General features: G+C 38.6%; 1 protein-coding gene across 1 annotated transcript; it reads right to left on the reverse strand.

The window, feature by feature from the left end:
* Nucleotides 1-4314: 4314 nt before the first annotated feature.
* GKN1 (gastrokine 1) lies at nucleotides 4315-14395 on the reverse strand. Its single transcript, XM_001381661.4, has 6 exons — nucleotides 14334-14395; nucleotides 11083-11136; nucleotides 10674-10811; nucleotides 9398-9505; nucleotides 7925-8066; nucleotides 4315-4580 (listed from the first exon to the last, which is right to left on the reverse strand). Exons 1-6 carry the CDS (start codon nucleotides 14343-14345, stop codon nucleotides 4489-4491), a joined length of 546 nt encoding a protein of 181 aa, XP_001381698.2. The 5' UTR covers nucleotides 14346-14395; the 3' UTR covers nucleotides 4315-4488.
* Nucleotides 14396-18708: the final 4313 nt, after the last annotated feature.

Genomic DNA, 18708 nt, shown 5'->3' on the forward strand with positions numbered 1-18708 from the left:
TCCTATCTTTACCAGATCAAAACAACTGCTTCAACAGAGTCTCAAAGAGCATGGACTCTATCACATCTGTAACTAAGGTTGAGTAGTCAGGGCTTTGCACTAGAAAATGGAAAGTTCAAGGATTTGTTCCTTTAGCAGTATAGAAACAACTTAACTTTGCATATACTTAGCAAAAAATAATTGTTTGAAATATGAAATTTCCAGATGATGCGTACTTTCTCTTCCTGATGTGAAATCCTTTGTGTGCTCTCCATCTGGGGCAGGTCCTCCCTGCCAGCTCTTGGAGCCCTAAAAAGGGTTTGGCAAACCCTCATGCCAGAGGTGCTATGTGGCTGGCACAAAATAAGTACTTAATACTGTGAGATTTAAAATGGTTGAGGTCTTAAACTGTAGTGATTAAAATAGTGAAAGATATAAATTGTGATAGATATAAGAGAGGGTGAGTAAATTTGACTGCAGAAATATGTTTCACTACAGTGTCTTGGGTTTTAAAATCAAATATAAGGTGGTAGCCAGGGAAAATATTCCCAATTATTCAAATACCCAAGTCAATTGGGTTTTATAGAGATTTTAATTAACAATACGAGTAATCAAAGAAAGAGAGAGAGAGTAAGAAAGGAATAAGTATGAAGGGCCTCAAGCCAACATGGCCTAGACCTGAGTCTTAAGAGAGAAATCAGTCAGTTTTTTATAAGTCACCATAAGATCTGTCTAAGTAAGGAATTCTAATGACACCAGGCCAGCAGCATCTCAGCTGCTTTCACCAGCTCCCTCCTCCATCTGAATGTTTCAGAATCAGTCTCCTCAGAATGAGTCTCTCCAATCTGAATGTTTCAGAATTCCCCAGCTCTTCCCTGAGCACTTATTTTTAAGGGCAAAATCTCCTTTGTCACCTCCCCTAAGTCCTTACATCTACCAATCACTGTAGATGTTTCTAAAGGACAGAAATTCACACCAGGAAAGCTCTGAGTAAGTTTTCCAGTTCTTTGTTCCTGGTAAATTCACAAGTTGCCCGACCTTTATAGGTACTTAGCTTAAGAAAAGTAGGGGTTTAAGTACTTTTCACTGTTCAGAAAAGAGTTTACAACTTTATCTTCCCCTAGGGCAGACCCAAGTAGGTAAAGTAGAATTCTCACATTCCTGCTTTAAGTAGAGTTCACTGCCCAAATGGGGAATAGTCTTAATCCAATTTTATAAAATAGGGTCTAGGAAATTTTAAGGTTACAATACATGCATGTTGACCTAATGCCTGCCTTGCCCTTCTAGCTCCTTTATGGAACAATAGCCTTTCCAGCAGAGAATGCCCTGAAATCTCTGTCCCTAGGATAACAGTTCTCTATATTTTTCCCATGATCTGGTATCATCCTGAGGCCTCTCCTTCCCAACTAAGTTTGTCTTCAAAAAAAAAAAACTCATTTGATGGGAATCTTTGGTGTACGGTTTCCCATATACTGAGATCATTAGTTATGGTTGTGGTCTCCAATCCTCTCATTATCCTGTTCACCCTCCAATTGGTTGGTCTTCTAGATATTTAGATTGGGATGATAACAATCTCCCTCCACTCTGCCCTCCAACTTCTAGAAATGTAGGACTAACAAGGGCATTTTATAAGAAACGTGATTCAATTGGCAATATCAGTCCCAAAACTAAGTATACAAGTATATCCCGACATCACTTGGAGTATTGTGGGAAAAGGCCTGGAATGAATTAAGAGGTCCTAAGTATGATTCTCAGTTCTGCCACTGACCCCTTATTCTGCTGTTTTGTCTTTCTGGGTTTTGGAGTAAAAATCATACCTTTGGTATTTTAAGCTATGCAAGGCCAGGTCTTGGGATTAAGAGTGGGGGATGAAATTCAAAAGCATCTAGCCCAAGTCCCTTATTTTATAGATATGTAAGCTGAGAGGTTTGAAGAAGCCATCCCAAACACACCTGTAGATAGAAGCTAGGATTTGAAATCCAGTTCTGATTGAACTTAAGGCCAGTCTTAAGGGCATTAGCCCAAAGAGACAGTTCCAACCAGCTCTGAAGATCAGAACCTTTTCTTCCTCTTGCTATCTACTGCTAAAGACTTTAAACTTAAGAAAGCTAACACAGATATAGCATAGACAGAAATAAAAGAAACCCTCCACAATCCTGTGAGGCCTGGCCTCAGCTCGAAAGCTGAGAAAGACTCAAACCCTACTTGTGGCAAAATATAGGGAAATTCCTATTGCCTCTACCCTGATACCTTTCCAATTTGAACTTGTTATTAAATCCATCTTGAGTTAAATAACACATAGTCAGATAAGAAGACTATTATTTCAGGGGACATAGAGGGAGCAGAACCTAAAGACAGATATTCAACCATAAACGGTCCTTTTCAAACCCCTGCTGAGTGGCTTTGGTCAGGGGAGGCTTGTCTCTCAGGAGGGTTGGTGCTTACCTGCTCTGGGGTATCTTCAACATCAATCAATAGAGAAGATATCCCTTCAGTATATCATAGTTGGCCCATTTCTTGGGAACCCCATTTTTCACAGACAACTGTAAACCTTAAAATTTCTTAGACTTATGAATGTTGGAAATTTCCCCATTGAGAAATTTCATACTTGAAAAATTTCCTACTGATAGTAAGAACTCTATTGGAATGTGAAAACCCTTGGCATGGGAGGGTCCTTCTCCTCCCTACTTAAGACTACTTTAGGACAGAAACCTTTTGCTAAACAATGGAAAGGGCTTTGACCTGTGCTTAAGCATAGAACAGGAAGTTCTTTGAGTCATGATTGATTTTAGAATTGATACAATAGAGATACTTGGAATGACAGAACCAGGTCTTGGAAAATACAATCTCTACCCTACTCAGAGTAACAGGATTTAGGAAGGGCTGCAGCAAGATCAAGATTTAATTATTTGAGAATATAATCTTTAACAGACATGTGCAAAGCCACAGACCTCTGGGCGGTCCTGGGTTAAACTAGAGCCATCATTGGCACAGGGGAGACATCGACAGTGATTGGTAGATGTGAGAACTGAGGGGAGGGAACTTGGATGGTTTCCTTAAAGATAGCAGGGTTGGAGGACCAGGAGGGAAACCTGGCTCTGAAGGAGGAGAATTCTCTGGAAACATTTCTTGAAAGGAGGCTCTCTTGAAGGTGGAGCCTGAGGTTGACATGAGAAGCCTTACCTAGAGAGATCTTGGGTGAGTGATAAAACCAACTGACTGATATATTCATTCTTATTCCTTTCTTACTTTCTCTCTTTTTCTATTGATTAATCAGTGTATTATAAATTAAATTTCTCTATAAAACCCAGTTGGCTTGGGCATATTCATAAATTGGGAATATATTCCCTGGTGACCATCTTATATTTATATAAAACCAAGACACAGTAGAAAACATATTTCAGTGGTCATAATTGATATATATATTTCCCTTGCTCCCAAACATTTTAATTATCACAGTTTATGGCTCCCACTCTCTTATCTACAACTATTTAACACTCAAAACTATTTTAAATCTAACACAACCTCTCAGCAGGGGATGTCTCTCTCCTTTTACCTCACCAGTATCCATATTCCCTCTATCCCTTCAAATCCTCCATTCCCTCTTACAAAACCTTCCTTATCCCCTGTACCTCTTCAATCCTCTACAATTCCTTTAACTATTACTTTATTCTTTATAAGAGAGTAATTTCCCAATTGTACATTTAATCTAAGGATAAAAGGACATCCAAATGTATTCTCCTGTCAGGCTTAGACAAATGACCTCCCATATCACATCAAACCTGAGAACTTCCCACCCCCAGAGACCAAGATTCTTAACTCCCTTAGAGCTATCCAATCATCTGGACACAAGTACCTCAACTTTGCCCAGTAGAGACAAACCAAGCTACCTTATCCCAGGCCACCACCCTATAAAAGATTGCCCCCTTCTCCATCCAGATGGAGATCCCTATCCATCTACTGCTTGTGAGATCCCCCTTTCTCTCTTTTCCTCCTCCCGACCACCTCCTTTCCCACAATAAAACACTGTTGCATTACTCAACTCTCTGTCTCATTTGCCTCTGGTCAGATCCTCTTTCAGCCAGTTCTGACAGTATCTTAAGATAGAAAGACATATAATACAATAGAAAAAAACACTTGCTCTAACATCAGAGGACCTGGTTTCAAATCCAGATTTCATCATACTCTGTGTGATCTCAGGAAAGTAACAACCTCTGTTAGCTCAGGTTTATTATCTAATAAATGAAGGGGTTAGACTAGACTAGCCAAACTCTAAATCCCATCCAGTTCTAAATCAATATCATATAAATTAGTACAAACAGAAAACATTAGAAATTTAAAATTGTCATTCCAGTATTAAATGAGTTTTATTGACAACTTAAAGAAAACAGCAAGGAAAATAGAATGAGTCAGATGGGAAATGGAAGCTAGTTTTTGTTTTTTAAGAAATGTTGAAGTTTGAAAAGCTTTGGGAAGCACATCTTGAATGCTGAGTCTTCAGTAGCTTCTTCATGCAATTGTCTCTCCACAGTAGGAGATGTCAAAAATCAAGAGGATATTGGCACTGAAGCATGGGCCACTGAAGAAAAGGAAGCTTTGCCCTGCAGAGAAAGGAACAGATCAATGTCACTAACAAGACTATCCCTTTTACACACTTCTCTGTGCCCATCTGTGACCATGTCACCCAGGGCTTCTCTTTTTTCTTTCCCTCCTCTCACTGGAAAGACTCACCTAATCCCCCAAATTGAATTTGTTTCAGGAGCAGATTCCACTAGTTATGATTCTAATTTTATCATATTGGAGGTCATGTGTACTATTTAAAGATATTTTCTGAATATGCAGAAATTTGTTAGAAGATTCATAAATAAAAGATGCACATTAATGGCCAAATTAGGAGTCAGAATGATTTATTCATTTACTCATGCATGCAAATATATAGCATTGTCTTATGCCTTGAGGCAAAGGAACTGGATGGTTCCATCAATCACTCAGTTTGTCATAGGCTAAAGAATGGAGTGGATGATTCAGTTGTTCAATAACTCAGTACTGACTGATTCCTCAGACTTGTCCACATTTTCACTCATTTTCTGTCCCTATTGTTTCTGAAAACAACATAACCCTACTTCTGACTAAGGCTATGTTCTAAGGCTATGTTCTACCTGTGCCCTCTATCCAATCCCCCATCCCCACCTTTTTCATCTTCTCCCTCCCTCCTTCTCTCTCTCTCTCTCTCTCTCTCTCTCTCTCTCTCTCTCTCTCTCTCTCTGTCTCTCTCTCTCTCTCTCTGTCTCTCTCTCTCTCTCTCTCTCTCTCTCTCTCTTTGTCCCCTTCCCTTTGAAGAGAAATTCTTTGATCCCAGAGAACACAACCAGGTACAATAGGTAAATATTTCACAAAGTCAATTTTAGTCCTATTTTTAGGAATATTTTTCTAATGATTAGAAGTGTATATATAGGTAAAATAGGCTGCCTTTGAAGTTGCTAAATTCCCCTTCCTTAGAGGTCTTCAAAGTTATGAAATTGATTTTTAGGTAGAGGCCATGGAGGAAGAGGAAGGAATATGGACTGATGATCCCTGAGCTCCCTTTTAACTCTGAAATTCTGTGAAGTTGTGATTCTCCTACCTACACATAAGCTGAAGTCTTTGCTATTCTTTGGAGAAAAAACAAACAAACACAAAGAAAAAAAACCAAAGAAAAACCATCTCCTTTTCATTCTTCTCTTTCCTTTAGCTACCCTTATTTCTTCTCCTTTTCAGTAGAGAACTTCTTAAGTAACCCATTATGACCATCCATTTCCTTAGATTCATTCACTCTTCAGCCTCCTGTGATCTGCCTCCCACAACTGTCTTGAAACACTTCCTTCCAAGATCATAAATATCTTCCTATTTTTTCTCTTCTAAAGACTTTTTCTTAGTCTCCATAATACCTGACTCCCAAGGAGAATTGACGCTGCTGACCACCACCCTTCTAATGGATATCTTCTTTTCCCTTGGCTTCTATATAACCACAAATTTCTGGCTCTTCCTTCTCTCTGACTACTAAATCCTCCACTGGCTTTCTTCTCTCATTCCACATATGAATCAAAGGCATCACCCAAGGCTTTTACCCTGAGCCCCTCTTCTCTCAGCATACTCTCCTAAAATAATCCCAAGTATTATCATGGTTTTGAAAATTATGCAAATCCTTCCCAAATTTATAACTCCAGCCCTGACCTTTGCTTAGTGTGTCTAACTGGCACCTTAGACCCAAAATATTTAAAACTGAATCTCTGTCTTTCTTCCTATGCCTTCTCTTACTCCTGACTCCTTTATTCCTGTCAATGATTCAAGGATCTTCTCAGTGACCAGTGCTCATAAATTTATCCTTTAATTCCTCCCTCTCACTCTTCCCACAATCTAAACTAGTTGTCCAGATCTATTCAGTCTTTATAGAAAATCTCGTGCACTCATCATTTCCATACCACAACCAATACTATTCTAGTCCATGCAAAGAAACCTCTTAAATGAGCTCTTTTAAAAGCCTCCTAACTGGTCTCCCTGTGTGTACTCTCTCAATCTCCTCATTCAGTTCGCTATCCACCAGAAGAGTTCTACTCTCCAAAAAGCTTTCATAGTACTCCATTGACTTCTGTATAATTCTAGTGATGGGGAAGCAAGCCCAGACTGCAAAACTAGACACTCAGCACTAAGCACAATCCCTGGCATACAGTAGGTACTTAATAAATGTTGATTGATTGATATCTGTCTGTTTGCTAATAAACCTGAAGCAAACATCATCACAAAGAACTACTTGCTCCATAGCCCACCTTTAAAAATTAACTGTTACTCTGTTAGCAACTCTAGTAAAAGAAATACATATACTACCCAGAAACCTCACTATAACTTTCTTCATTGTATCATAAAATCTGAATAATATTCAGTGGTCTTGAACATCATCCTAAAGGTTGGTTACAATTTTTTAAATAACCAGAGAACTTCTTTATAACAATAATAACAATCCATGTTCTCAAAGTATAAAGAGATATCCAAATGTATCCATAATGTTCAAGCCCTGGGATAGAAAAATAGCAAAGTGATAGGTTAACAATATGGCTGGTAACAGGCACAAAACACTCTGACTATGGCAACCACCTAGCTCAGGACCCCTAGCAGTTCTACCTGGCTTCTCTCCCTCACTCTTGTAATCTACCTGAAACAGAACTATATTCATCACTATCACTGGCATCTCTTCCTTCATTTAAACATCTCAGCTAACATAGCCTATGGTAGAAATTGTATTGTAGCTCTATCATCCCAGCTGTTATCCTTCTGTCTGTAGAATGACTCAACCTTTTCTCCTGGGCTAATATTTGGTATGCACATCTTTTTAAAATCTGACTATAAGCAACTTTGTGAGTCATATTTTATTCTCTTTCTTTTTATGTTATTTATAATCCAGCCACATTAATTTACCTATAGGTCTCCACATATGTACTTACCATATTTTCCTGACTTGGCTCACAGTTACCCACTTCTAGAATACTTCTCAGAACAGACTGTTGACAACCTATTCACCCTTCAAAGCCCAATTCAAATGCCACCACCTCCTTGAGGCATCCCTTTATACTTCCAGCTACAATGAATCTTTTTCCTCTTTCTTAAAGCACTTTGTATTCTACATATGCAGTTACTATCTTCTGATGTGTTGTATCTGAGTTTATATATGCCATTTTAGTCCTACCTCACCCCCATTATATTTTGTCAGGAACCTTATAGAATATATGAAACCATCAGCAGAAACTATTCGGTCACAATACAAAGGGCACAGAAGTAGATTTAAAATGTACATTGAATGAATCAGTAAATATCCACTCTGAAATTAGTATTATAACAAAGAAATCTCTGCTAATTATTGCAAAGCCTGACCATAGAATGGCAGAAGAATGGGAATTGGAAAGAGACTCACCTTGAACCTCCTGAGCCTTGTATGTAGGAAGTCCCTTGCACATGGTTTCAATAGGAGTTCCAAACTGGGCCAGGTCTTTTATATTCTGAGGATCAATCATGTACCTCTGGCTTTTGGGGGAAGGTCCAGTATGTACATTTGGCTAAGGGGACAGTCAAACAGAGCAAATGATCAACAAAGTAAGGTGACCATTCAGTTATGAAGCATATAAGACTTATAGGATGCAGCTAAAGCAGTCCTTTAGTGACACTTTTTATCTCTAAGTGCTTTAATCAATAAAATAGAGAGGAATAAAAGAATGAATGTAATATATAACTAAAAGGAAACAAGAAAAACAATAAATAAAGACCCCCACCACCAAAGGAGAAATTCTAAAAATCAAAGAAGAAATTAACAAAAGTGAAAGAAAAAATTTGAACTGATAAATAAAACTAGGAACTAGTTATTTTTCAATCAAAATGAAAACCAAATTGTTCAAATAAAAAAATTAAAAGAGTATCCACAACAATTGGAATGGAAATAAAAGAAGGTGTTCTTTTCAGTCATGTACAACTCCTTATGACCCAGTTTGGGTTTTTCTTTCCAGAGATACTAGAATAATTTGCCATTTCCTTCTCCAGATTATTTTATTGATGAAGAACTAAGGCAAACAAGGTTAAATGACTTGCCTAGGTTCATACAGCTAGTGTCTGAGCCCATATTTGAACTCAGGAAGATGAGTCTTCAAGACTTTAGGCCTGACATTCTATCCACTGTACAACCTAGCCACACAAAGGAAACTACCAGAAGTTCTTTTGCCAACTTATATGACAGAAAAACTAATAACTTGGGTGAGACAGATGAATATTTATAAAAATATAAACAATTCAAATTAACAGAAGAAAAAATGGTTTAGATAACACAATATCACAAAAAGAAATTGAACAAGCCACACATGAACTTCTAAAGGGAAAAAAAGCCTCTGCAACCAGATGAACTTATATATGAATTCAATCAAATATCGTGAGAAAAAAAACAACAACACAGCAATGACCCAACAACAGTTGTGGCCTATGTAAAACAGAATCATTGGAGATTCTTAGGTTGACGTCACTGATCAAAGTAACACAGAACAGTATAAGGATAAAGATAACCATCATGTAACTTGGGGAAGGGAGTCAGTTCTAACTCTGGGATTTTAGGTTACTCTGGCTGATCAATAGTTATAGAAGAAACAACCCTAGGAAGAGAACAGTAATATATGGTGTATAGGGAGTTGCCTTTCACCAAATGAGACCTCACTACTGCTATAACAAATATCTGCTGGCTCTACCTCTTCTGGAAACCCACCCAAAATATTTACCCCATAGTTCTTCTCTTGACCTTCCTTGGACGAAGACCAAAGGCATCTTCTTTGACCTCCACTCTGACTTCTCTAATGGAACTCTTACTCACATTTACTGTCTCTTTCATATTGGAAAATGTATCTTTTACCTTATTTTTTGATAGTCTTTCAAAGTCCTGAATGCTAGGAACAACATTTTTGTTAATCTTGTGCACAATGCAGGTTTTCTTGGCAAAGATCCTAGTTGCGACAAAGCCCTGTGAAAAGAAAACAATAGCTAGTCAAGTCTTTACTATCTAGTGTGGTTCTTCCTTTCAGAAATCATTTCTATCAAAGTAGAAAGAGAATTGGCTATGGAATCAGGAAACCCGGTTCCAATCTTGGCTATGTTGAAAACATAGATAGAGTAGTGGATAGGGTATTGGAATTGGAGTCTAGAAGACTTCAGTTCAAATCCTGTCTCAGACAATTATTAGTCATGTGACCCTAATCAGCTCTAATCACTATGTACATATACACACATCTGTGTGTATACACACAGCTCTGAAGATTGGTTATGATTATAAAATGCTTTTCAAATATTAAAGTGATCTGTAGATGTTAGCTATTATTGTTATTATCATCATTGTCATTATTATTCTCGAGCTAGAAGTGACATTAAAACTCATCTAAATCTAATTCCCCTGGTTTTATTTTTGTTTATGAATGAGGAAATTGAGGTCTAATACTGGGAATAGGAAGGAGCAGAGCTAGAATTCAAGCCCAAATCTGACTAATTTGGGTGTTCTTCCTACTAGAAAGATGGGAATAAATAATCAAAGGAGTCTCAGAGAATTTGACTTGACAAAGGCCACACAACTAGTTGGTGGGATGGGCAATTCAAACTAGATCACAGGTTTTCTCATTTCAATCCTATCTATCTATCTTTCTATGGAGAGATATCCTTCACTATCACTTACACTATCACTCACTTTTCCATAATGCCCATTGGCTTGATGGTGATGTTCTCTTTCCTAATCTTTGGGAGAGAAGAGCAGAAAAATTAATGGGATCTTTTTTCCTTATTCTTAGGGAAATCATTTAGCTTCTCGGATTCTCAGCCCATTTGGTAGCATTTTGTAATGTAAATAAAACTCAATTTTTTTACTTATCCAGAGTTCAAGTTTGGCTCTTCTTGAACTGTGTGGCCTTAGAGAACCTAGTTTCTCTCTCTGAGTCAATTTCCTTCTTAGTAAAAGGAGGTTTGAAAAAAATGACCTTTTAAGTTCCTTCTTTTCAACTACTCTAAAATTAGAATAATAATACTTGTGCCATCAACCTTTTGGTACTAGTGTGGATAAAGTGTTTTGTAAACTTTCAAGGTCTATAGAAATGTGAGTGATTGGCCTGAAGAACTTTCTTCCTGAGAACATGCAGGCTACTTACATTATTAAAATCCCAGATTGAATTCCAAGATCCATCCCATCCATTGTCATTATCAACATTGGCTACATTGTGATCATTGTTGATGCTCACTCTCTGCGTGCCTCCCTGGCTGTTGTTGTCATTGTCGACACTGATATTCTAATATGGAAAAAGAAATTCAGAATGTATATTATCCTAGTCCCTTAAAAGTATTTTTTATTTTATTTTTTATTATAACTTGAGAAACATGACATTTCAATAATCAAAGAAAAACAAAAAGAGGATTATATATGAAACTATGAGCTATTATATACAGTTTTTTAAAGTGTATATTAAACTTTATATGTTAGTAACAAAACTAGCCTGCTCCTGAACATTATTTATTAGGAGAGAACCAAACCAACAAATATTTTGGAATAAGTGAACTCACAGTGTCAGCAGAGGTAGAACCCAGGAGGAGTCCAAGGAGCCCGATAAACACAATCTGAAATGACCAAGAAAAAGAGAGAATATAAATTCTCTTTTTGTCTCTGTCCTCTATCTCTCTTTGTCTCTGTATGTGTTCTGTCTCCTGTCTCTCCCTCTGTCTCTTTATTTCTAACTCTCTCTGCCAATCTCAGACTCTGAATCTGTATCTCTCTGTCACTTATCTCCCTCTGCCTATCTTTATCTCTAACTGTGTCTGTCTCTGTCTTTCTATGTCACTCTTGAACTCATTGTCTAGATCTCTCTCTGTGGGGGGTCTTCCCCTGCTAAATAGAACCAGTTTAGACTGTATTAAACTAGTTTAAACTGTATTAAACAGGTCTGAATGAGTTTTACCTAAGAATTCATAATTCTCCCTCCCTTAAGCCTATAGTAGATTCTCTTAATGAGCTACTAGGGTCAATTTTTTTCCCCCTTTGTGATCTGCTTAGTGATTATATTCACTGTTCTCAGCTAGGCAGGTTTTCAGTAAATAGGCATACAGTCCATCTCTAGTATGTGTGTATGTATATACAGCCTTTCAGGTTTGCCAGCATCTTCCAGAGCTTTTGCTTGGTTAATTAAGATCTTCAAGACTCTAGAGTCATTCCTTTCACCCTATGACCTCTAACATTATACCCTAGAGCAGTGATAATAAACCTTTTAGAGACTGAGTGCCAGGTCCCACCTTCCTCAGAGACTGAGTGCCAACACCTACCACCCTGCCACCCTGCTCCCTTATGCACCTCCTTACCCTAGACAGGGGAGGGAAGAAAAACTCCCATTGCACTACTGGGCAGAGGGGCAGGTGATAAGAGGTGATAAGATGTAGAGAGGGGGAGGGAAGTGGCCTAAGCATTCTGCCACCACTGAGTTCTGCTCCCCTCCTGCTATGTGCCATGCTATGAGCTATGTTCCCTTCAAACCTAGCCCCTCTCCAACACCACCATGGGAATCACCTTCACCATGGACTCAATAGACTGCCATCTGTGTTGTACCCTCATGCAATATATGAGCCTTGCCACCTCTGCTTCTAGCACCTTACCCCAGACAGCAAAGGAACAAAGCACTCCTTTTGGGCTGCTGGGAAGACAGACAGGTGAAGTGAGGAATGTTCTCAACTACATGCAGAGGGAGAGGGGAACAGCTCTGCCCCAAGTCCTTCTGGCTTTCTAGTAACAAACTCTGGCAAGCGATTGCAGTCATGCCCACGGGGAAGATTCTGCATGCCCTTTTTGGTAGGCATGCCATAGGTTCACCATCATGGACCTAGAGTATGTATTTCACTTTGGTGGAAATACATATTTTGATATAGAAGTACATGTATATTATATTCGTCTATCTATATTCATATCTCTGTAAATATTATAAAGTAGCATGAGGGATCAGAAGGAAAAAAAACAAAGCTGAAACATGTTATCCATCTCAACCACATTAAGTGAATGACTTAAAATGCAGAATGAGATATCCTTTTTTGACATGGCCAATGTAAGAATTTGTTTACCTGGACAATGCATATTTATTATATGCAGTTATCTTTCTTTTTTCATTTTGGTTTTTCAATTGGAGAGGGCATTGAGAGAGAGAGAGAGATAATAAAAGCTTATACAAATAAATAAATAAATATTTCGAAAGGATCTTCCTCCCCTAACAAGGGAGAATGGGATAATGGATAAAGGGCCATCCATAATCAAGATCAGAATTCAAGTCCTAACTCTGATACATATGGACTATAAAACCCTAGGAAAGTCACTTAACTCCTCAGTGGTCAGGTTATAGACTAAATATAAGTTGTAGAACAGTTGCTGATATACATTGAAAGAGGGAATTTTCTCACCAGGAATTCCCTACACCAATAAGATCATAGACATGAGCATGAACAAAGGCTCAGAAGTCTGAGCAAATTGAAAGATTTTTGGCGAGAAGGAATACTCCATTCTGGCTAGAAGGAATCATTATATGTCTATACTTGTCAAGGAGGATTATGAGAAAAAGGTTAGATGCATCTTATCCATTATTCTAGCTTACAATTCCTTGAAGATAAGCACTGTATCTCATCTACACTTCCTATCTCAAGTGCCTCAGTGCCTGGCTCTGGCCATAGTAGGTCGGGGTCATGCTGATTTATGTGGAAGCCCATTTCAAAACTGAGGATCTCGTGGAGAGTTGCTATCCACTTATTTTGAGAATTCACTTGAATTATGAATGACTAACTAGTGTTTATCCTCTTAGTCAAAGAAAAAAATGAATGATGAGAAGGAGCACTTTGGCCTGTGCTGAGGCAGACCTGGATCAATGACTGTGAGGGGATTTAAAACAGTGGAAAGACTAGTAGCTCTGGTATCAGAAGATCTGGGTTCAGTTGATGGTTCCATCCATTTCTTATCTGTATAACAAAGGTTTGTAATGTCTGGGTCCCAATTTCCTTATCTATAAAATAAGGGAGCAGGACTAAATGATCACCAAGGTTTCATCTAGACAAAAACCTAAGCTTCATCTCTGACCTAAGTCTCATCATAGGATATATAGAGGCAACTCATGGCATAGTAAATAAGAGTTCTAGGCCTGGAATCAGAAAGTACTAGAGTTCAAATCCAGACTAAGACATTTACTTCCTTTATGCCCCTGGACAAATCACCTAACCTCTGTCTCATTTTCTTAACCTTTCAGGGCTGTCCTAAGGATCAAATGAGAATTTGTAAAAGCATACCTGGTACATAGTAGGTGTTCTTAAATGTTTCTTCCCTTCTCTTTTTTCTTTCTTTTTTTTTAAACCCTTACCTTCCGTCTTAGAATCAACACTGTGTATTGGTTCCAAGGCAGAAGAGTGGTAAGGGCTAGGAAATGGTGGTTAAGCAACTTGCCCAGGGTCACACAGCTAGAAAGTAGCTGAGGCTAGCTTTGAACCTAGGACCTAGGTTCTCTAGGTCTGGCTTTCAATCCACTGAGCTACCTAGCTGCTCCCTCTTTCTTCTGTTGTCTAACACAAACAAGATTCAGAAGTAGAAGAGCCCATCTCTGCCAATTTTCTCATTTTATAGAAGGTCAAACAGGCTCAGAAAATAAAGGAGCAATTCATCCAAGGTCACATATTTAGTCAATGGTCACACCTGTTTTCAAACCCATGACCAATCACTCTAAATCTAGGGTTTTCTCTAGCACCACACTGTCTTGCTAATTCTGGTGTTAGAAAAACAAAAAGGCCAGTCTACTCACCTCCAGCTTCATGGTGTCCTTAGGAGGTGATAGAGCAGAGTAGAAAGTTGTTATGCAGTCAGTGCTGGAGAATGAGCTCAATATATATGCTCTGGCTCTGTTATTCAAATTCAACATGGGTGGGTTGAGTCTGATGTTAATCTTCTACCTTTCCCCCTACTATCTATTCCATACCACAATGTACCAGGAAACTTTCCACAGTATCTGCTAGACCCTTTGATCAGAATTTGATCTGACTCATCATCTGTTGAAGTTGAGGGACCGTCCACAACCATAAACTCTATATGTTTTGTGATAACTTTGGGTCGGTTTGACATTTGGGATGGGATTATGATTGGTTTTGTATATTGACATTATAATCAATACAGGAACTAGGATCCCCCAAATCAAACAAAGCGGAAAGGGAGAAGCTGTGTGCATTCCGAGATACCACATAGCAGCCCTCTTGGTCATGGTGCCCAGGGTTTCATTCACTCTGTGAAGCAGATCTTGGAAATGAATGAATTTTATCTTTGCACATTTTGTAACCTGAAACTAGGTCTTAATAGTTGCACTATGGGACCCTCTGTGATTCACATTTTTTCCCTCTGTGAGAAGGTCAGAAGAGGATAGGAACTGAGAAGAGGTAGAGTTCAGAGTTCAAGAAAAGATAGTCGAAGAAAGTGGTTTTTCAAATTAGAAAATGGCTCTGAATCTCAAAGACTAGATGAATAAGAGGTGGGACTGTAGGCTTAGAACAGAAAAGGTCCCTAGAAGTCACCTAGTGTGATGGTTTCATTTGAGAGATAAGAAAACTGAGACCGATGGAGGTCAACCAATCAGTGAGTAGGGGAGCAAGGATATGAACATAGGCTGGCTGACTCCAAATCCAGAATTTTTCAACTACCCACTGTATTATTGTGCAGGGGTAAAATACAGAGAAATTTAAAAACTAAGTTGGCCCAAAGGTGTCCTTTAATTATGTGTTATTAGAATGTCGCTTTGTGGAATGTCATCATATCTCCCTATACCTCAGTTTCCTTATATATGAAATGAGGGGTCAATATCGTACTGAAATGGGGGTTCTTAAATTTTACTAGGTCATGGACCCCTTCAGCAGTATGGTGAACTATACAGATGGAATCTTCCTTAGAGTCATGTTGTTTTTTTTAATCTTTAACTTCTGTCTTAGACCCAATAAAATATATTTGTTCCAAGGCAGAAGAGCAGCAAGGGCTAGACAATGAGGATTAAGTGACTTGCCCAGGGTCACACAGCTAGAAGTGTCTAAGGCCATGTTTAATCCAAGACCTCCCATCACAATGCCTGCCTCTCAATCCACTGATTGGCCCAATGTAATGCTTTTAATATATGTAATAAAATGCATGATATATAATAGAAACCAATTATATCTTACAAAGATAAATTTTCCCCATCCAAGTTCATAGATCTCCCCACCCAAGTCTATCCACCCAAAGAGAAGACCCCCTACACTTTCTGAGGTGTTTTCCTGCTCTAATATATGGTTATATGTGTCTGTGACCCTTCTTATTAGTGGGACCTTGGAAGAGCCCCCTGAACAAATGACTTCACCTTTATGGTTCTCAGTTTCCTCATCCATAAAATAAAGAGATTGGTCTAGAGAAGACCCATTCAACTCTCTAATATTCTGTCACCCTGAAAGGTTATTTCCCATAGTGGAGTCTAGAAAAATAAGGGCAGTAAGGTTTCATCTGCCCACCTCTTTCTCATCAGTCATTTTTTTTTCCATTTCCTTTCATTCAGTTCTCCTCCACTACTCCCAGTTCACTGTTTCCCTTGGCAATTTTAAAATAGAGGAAGAGGGTCAATGCTATCTTCTTTGTATCCATTACATTTTAATACATTCAGCATCATTACCCTATAAATGTTTGAATTATAAGCCAGAACTTCTATAAAGACCTTGGCAGCATCTTCTCATGAGGCCCCTCTATACAGCTGCTATATTCTTTCTACTTCTCAATCCCCTCCTCCCGTATCCACACCCTCCACACCCTGGAGCTCCTCCTAGTAAATTAATACATTTGTTGGCCACCTCAGGTATTTGTTTAAGTCATCAATCACCTAACTCTGGAGACCTACTCCACCCTTTCACTTGCTTGATTTATCCCTTTCCTGATTCATCTAGAAATTAGATTTTTTTTTTAAGTAAATGATTTCAGGAGGAGAAATGAGGAAAGGAAAATTTCTTGATGCCTTCTGGGATAGCAATAATTCTATTTCTATACCACTTTAGGTTTTACAAAATATTCCCCCCCCCAATTCTAGGAGATGGAGAGTACAAGTATTATTGTCCCCTTTTGATATATGAGGGAACTGAAATCTTAGAGCAGTAGTCAGTTAGTCATGGTTACACAGAGAACTAAACTTCTGGCTCCCAGTCCTGTATACCATGCAGCCTCTTTGGAGCTCCTTAACTGTGTCTCAAATCTAAGACTGGGAATCAGTAACTTCTAAAAATACATGACATTTACTAGTTGGGGAATCTAGGGCAGATTATATCCTCTTTCTCAACCTCGGTTTCATCATCTAGAAAATGAAGTAGTTTTAACGAAGGGGGTTAAATCCTCTTTGTGGGTCCTTCTAGCACTTATTTGTGGTGGGCTAAGTGTGAAAGAGACTTTACTCATAATGAAACAGCCCCAGCCATTTCTTAGTGGCTTATGCTCAGTCAAGAGACAATAGAGTAATGGCTTGAGTGTGTTGGAGTTTTGAGGTCTGGGTTTGAATCTTGCTTCTCATCCTAACTGTCTATATGAACATGGGCAAAATGGGATGATAATTCCTCTGCCTCAGAGTATTGTGAGACTCAAGTGAGATGGTGGGATGTAGAAAATTATGCAAACTTTCAGGTCATACATGCAAGCTATTATTATTCTGCTTGATTATAGCTTTAAAATCTTAAATTATCCAATTTGACAAATATTGATTAAGCTCCTATTAGGTACAAAGTGTTCTCCCTTGGGATTTCCCACAGTGGATTATCAAAATGAAAGAATATTATTATAGAGGGCTAAGTTATTTCAGCTGTTCTAGTCACTTAGTCCTTCACATATTCACCAAAGTGAATATACCCATGCTTGACCCTCTTGTTGCTGTTATGTCATTTCAGTTGTGTCTGACTCTTTGAGACCCCATTTGGGATTTTCTTAGCAAAGGTCCTGGAATATTTTGCCATTTCCTTCTCCAGTTCATTTTCTAGAGGAGGCAAATAGGGTTAAGTGACTTGCCTAGGTCATATTGTTAGTAAGTACCTGAGGTCAAATTTGAACTCAGGAAGAGAAGTCTTCTGACTTCAGGCCAGCACTCTATCCACTGTGCCACCTACCTGGCCCTTGCTCACCCTTGGAGGTGATACAAAATCTGGACAAAGCTTAGTTCCTGGCCCCTTGGAACTTAATGTGCCACCACAAAACGCTACTCTGAATATGATGGAGGAAGACATTTTGTCAGTGAACTATCTTGTTTGGACATAACTTTAGTGAACTACTCTTTTTTTCTAGCCTAGACTTTTGATTTCATTAGAGAAGCAAGTTCAGTACGAGAAAATTCACAAAGACAGCTAGATGGAGCAGGGAATAGCATGCTTGACTTGAAATCAAGAAGACCAAATCCTGCCTCAGACAATAACTGTGTAATTCTCAAGTCATTTACTTCTGTGACTCAGTTCATTCATCTGTAAAAAAAGGAAAAGAAGTAGACAATAGCTACTAAGATGCCTTCTGATTCTAAGTATATGATACTCTGAACTCTTGCTCAGTAACTATTTTGCATTTTACATTTAGTCTAGATCTATCTTTCTACCCTTATTATATGTTACTCCCCTCCATGCTCCCTATGGTCTGACTTTCTTTCTATTTCCTCAATACAATATTATATAGCCAAATTCTATGCCTCCGCCCCCACCCCCCGCTGTTCCCCTATGCTGTTCCTCCCTGCCTAGAATGCATCCTCTTCTCATTCCTACCTCTGGGAATACCTCAGTTATTTCAAAACTCAATTCAAGATTTTTTTGAGCCCCTTAGTAGTTAATAATTTCCTCCAAAGTATTTAAAATCAATATATTCTCTTTAAGCTAACTCTAGGAAGGGGCAGATAGGTAGCACAATGGACAGGTCACCATGTGTGGATTCAGGAAGATATGAGTCCAAATCCAGACTTAAATACTTACTAGCTATGTGACCTTGGGCAAGTCACTTAACCCTGATTGCCTAAGGTTCCCAACTGTAAAATGAGATGGAGAGGGAAATGGCAAACCAGTCCAGTATCTTTTCCATGTGGAAAAATTGGCTCAAATACACTTTTGATGAAGCTGTGAATTAACACAACCCTTCTGGCAAGCAATTTGGAACCATGC

The sequence above is a fragment of the Monodelphis domestica genome, chromosome 1 (assembly GCF_027887165.1).
Source record: "Monodelphis domestica isolate mMonDom1 chromosome 1, mMonDom1.pri, whole genome shotgun sequence".
Taxonomy (NCBI): Eukaryota; Metazoa; Chordata; class Mammalia; order Didelphimorphia; family Didelphidae; genus Monodelphis; species Monodelphis domestica.

Bases quoted from the DNA above. Each gene is read 5' to 3' on its own strand.
- GKN1 (XM_001381661.4), bottom strand. The intron at 10,812-11,082 runs GTGAGTTCACTT...TTTCCATATTAG, and splicing joins GTTCTACCTCTGCTGACACT to AATATCAGTGTCGACAATGA. The intron at 4,581-7,924 runs GTGAGTCTCTTT...CTTTCTCTGCAG, and splicing joins CAAGGCTCAGGAGGTTCAAG to GGCAAAGCTTCCTTTTCTTC.